The sequence below is a fragment of the Caretta caretta genome, chromosome 2, assembly GCF_965140235.1.
Source record: "Caretta caretta isolate rCarCar2 chromosome 2, rCarCar1.hap1, whole genome shotgun sequence".
Taxonomy (NCBI): domain Eukaryota; kingdom Metazoa; phylum Chordata; order Testudines; family Cheloniidae; genus Caretta; species Caretta caretta.
Window position 1 is genome coordinate 164,544,826 of NC_134207.1, and position 2,461 is coordinate 164,547,286.

General features: G+C 37.2%; 1 protein-coding gene across 1 annotated transcript; it reads right to left on the minus strand.

Annotated features, from left to right (window-relative positions):
* Positions 1-647: 647 nt before the first annotated feature.
* On the minus strand, positions 648-1,595 carry LOC125630943 (putative protein FAM10A4). The gene has a single exon (XM_048837154.2). The coding sequence runs from the start codon at positions 1,593-1,595 to the stop codon at positions 648-650; it is 948 nt and encodes a 315-aa protein (XP_048693111.2).
* Positions 1,596-2,461: the final 866 nt, after the last annotated feature.

Here is a 2,461-nt window from a genome sequence, read left to right on the forward strand (position 1 = left end):
GGCCCTGTCTACCAGTATAGCTATTCCAAAACAGGAAAAGGAATAAGCTATACTAATCTAAAGTACTTTTCTATTTAGACTTCAGAGGATAAGATTTTTATTAATGTGTTGGTAAAAATTGATTTCAGCTTGCACACACACAGATGAAAAAATATGTCAATTGATAATCATAGAAATGTACATATAGGCAAAGTAAGAAAAATGCTTTATAATTTAGAGTTTGATTTAAGGGTATTTACTTTGTATTTTTTTTACATGTGATAGACAATCAGTGTGTTAATGGTAATAAGGCTTTAACTTTTTTGAAACTCAATGTCTGTCATTAATAATTGTCTGAGCCCCATAATTCCCACCAAAATTTAAATAATTTAAAGTAAGAAAAATGCTTAAAAATAAACATGAATATCATCTATTGAAATTCTAAGAAAATCAAATTCTGTCAAGCCTACTACATCCGCGGTAGGGGATGTACTGATAGAAGTGTTTGGTTTAAAAATAAAATCACACCCTTAAGTGAAATAACTATACTGGTAAAAAAACTATATATAGCCCTTGCCTTAAAGAGACATTACAAAGGAAAAATCACGTTTTACCGTAAGCCTTAAATTTATTTGAATGAAAAGGCCATTTATGGTTGACCTCAGAGTTCAGTCATACTGGCCAATGAACTTCATGAACTTGCGGTCGCTCCGGTATTTGTAAATGTTATCTGGGTTCCAGGTCACATCCGCCCATGCTATTATAATCCTTGGATCCAGAATGGTTGTAAAAAAGTCAAAGTACTTCCACCAGATTCTAATCATCCATTGCCAGGTACTTTCCTCTTCCTGGGTTCTCTCTTGCTCTTCCAAGGCCAATTTTACCCTTTCCAGCATCTCATGGAGTGCCTTTAATTCACGCTTACGCTCATACTTCTGCCGATGGTTAACAATCTTTTCAGCCCTTGGTTGCGCATTCTTTAGCATGGCATTGGTATCTTCATCGTATTCCAGTTGACATGACAAGGTAAAGTCTTGGGCTGCCTCCTCCCAATGCCCCAGAAGCATGTGTGCTTGCCCTCTCCACTTGTAAGACTGTGCTGAATTGGGGTTAAGCTCACAGGCTCTGTCACAGTCTCTAATGGCAGCATTTGGCTTCTGTAGTTTCACAAAGACACTGGCTCGGTTAACGTACAAGAGGGTGAACTGAGGATTCAGCCTGATAGCATCTGTGAACAAGTCAATAGCTTTTTGAAGTTCACCTTCATCCAGGGCAGCAAAGGCATGTTCCCTCTTTTCATTGGCCTGGTCTATCATCTCATTTGTTATTTCCAAATATTCATCTCCCATTTCTTGGGGATCATCCAGATCTGGTTCAATAACACCTTCATCCTCAATTTCCAAGTCACTCTCCTCACTCTCAGCAGCTTCTGGTTGTTTCCCTTGCTCCTTTAATGTCTTCTTTGCAGAGGCATGTTTCACTGAACATAATATGGTATCTCCCATGCTGTCTATAGAGTCCCGCAGGAAACTCAATTGCTTGGCCCTCAAAAGAGTTGGATCCTGTCTGTAAAGATCCACCAAGGCCTGAAGTTCATTAATTTTTTTTGGATCCATGGTGCCTTGGCCGGAAGGAAGCTGGGCAACACACACTGTGGTGGGTCAGAAGGAAAAGGTAAAAACTGTAGCAGTTGCTTAACTACTAACTGAATGTGAGACTTCACCAAGGAGGAACAAACTAGACTTATATATTCCCTTCTGACTGTGGTCTTTATACCGCAGTTTGCAAATACGTCTGTGGTAGTTTTCTGAAGGTGTCATTCTCTATTACAGCTCTGGTTATGTCATAAAAGTTCTGATGACATCATCTGAACCCAGAAAATTTTTTTTATCTATTTAATCACCAGGCATGCATTCACTGAACTACATATATTATAGGAAAGCACAAGGGGAAAGAGGCTGAACATCCACCTATATTTGTACTGGAATTTTATCACCTTTTATTATTATATGTATAAGTAATAAGATTAGTTTGATCCCTTTATTTTTTTAAAGAATATGAGATCTTGCATTGCTATATAGAAGGTAATATAACATTTTTAACTGCACGGGATTCATAGATACAATCATATAGTGATTATAGAATATTTTACCTCTCATTATTTTATTATGACAACTGTAGTAACTATAACACCAGATTTGAGGCACTATAGCCAAGCTGTATCAGCATTTCCATTAAAGGCCCCTACAGTATATTTACTATTAATTACCTCTGTGTCAAAACACAGCAGATTGGTTCTTGACCAAGGAAGGAAGCTTTTTCCTTAATTTTGAGTAATATCTGTCCAGTACATTTTTTTTTAATGGACAGATGATTGTGTCTTCCGATTCTTTATTTCCTCACCGCTAGATAGGCAAGATATATACAGTTTACACTTGATAATTCAGTGTAAACTGTAACAGAGGACAGATAATAATTTTGG

Coding starts and splice junctions, on each gene's coding strand:
- LOC125630943 (XM_048837154.2), bottom strand. CDS start 1,595: ATGGATCCAAAAAAAATTAATGAACTTCAGGCCTTGGTGGATCTTTAC.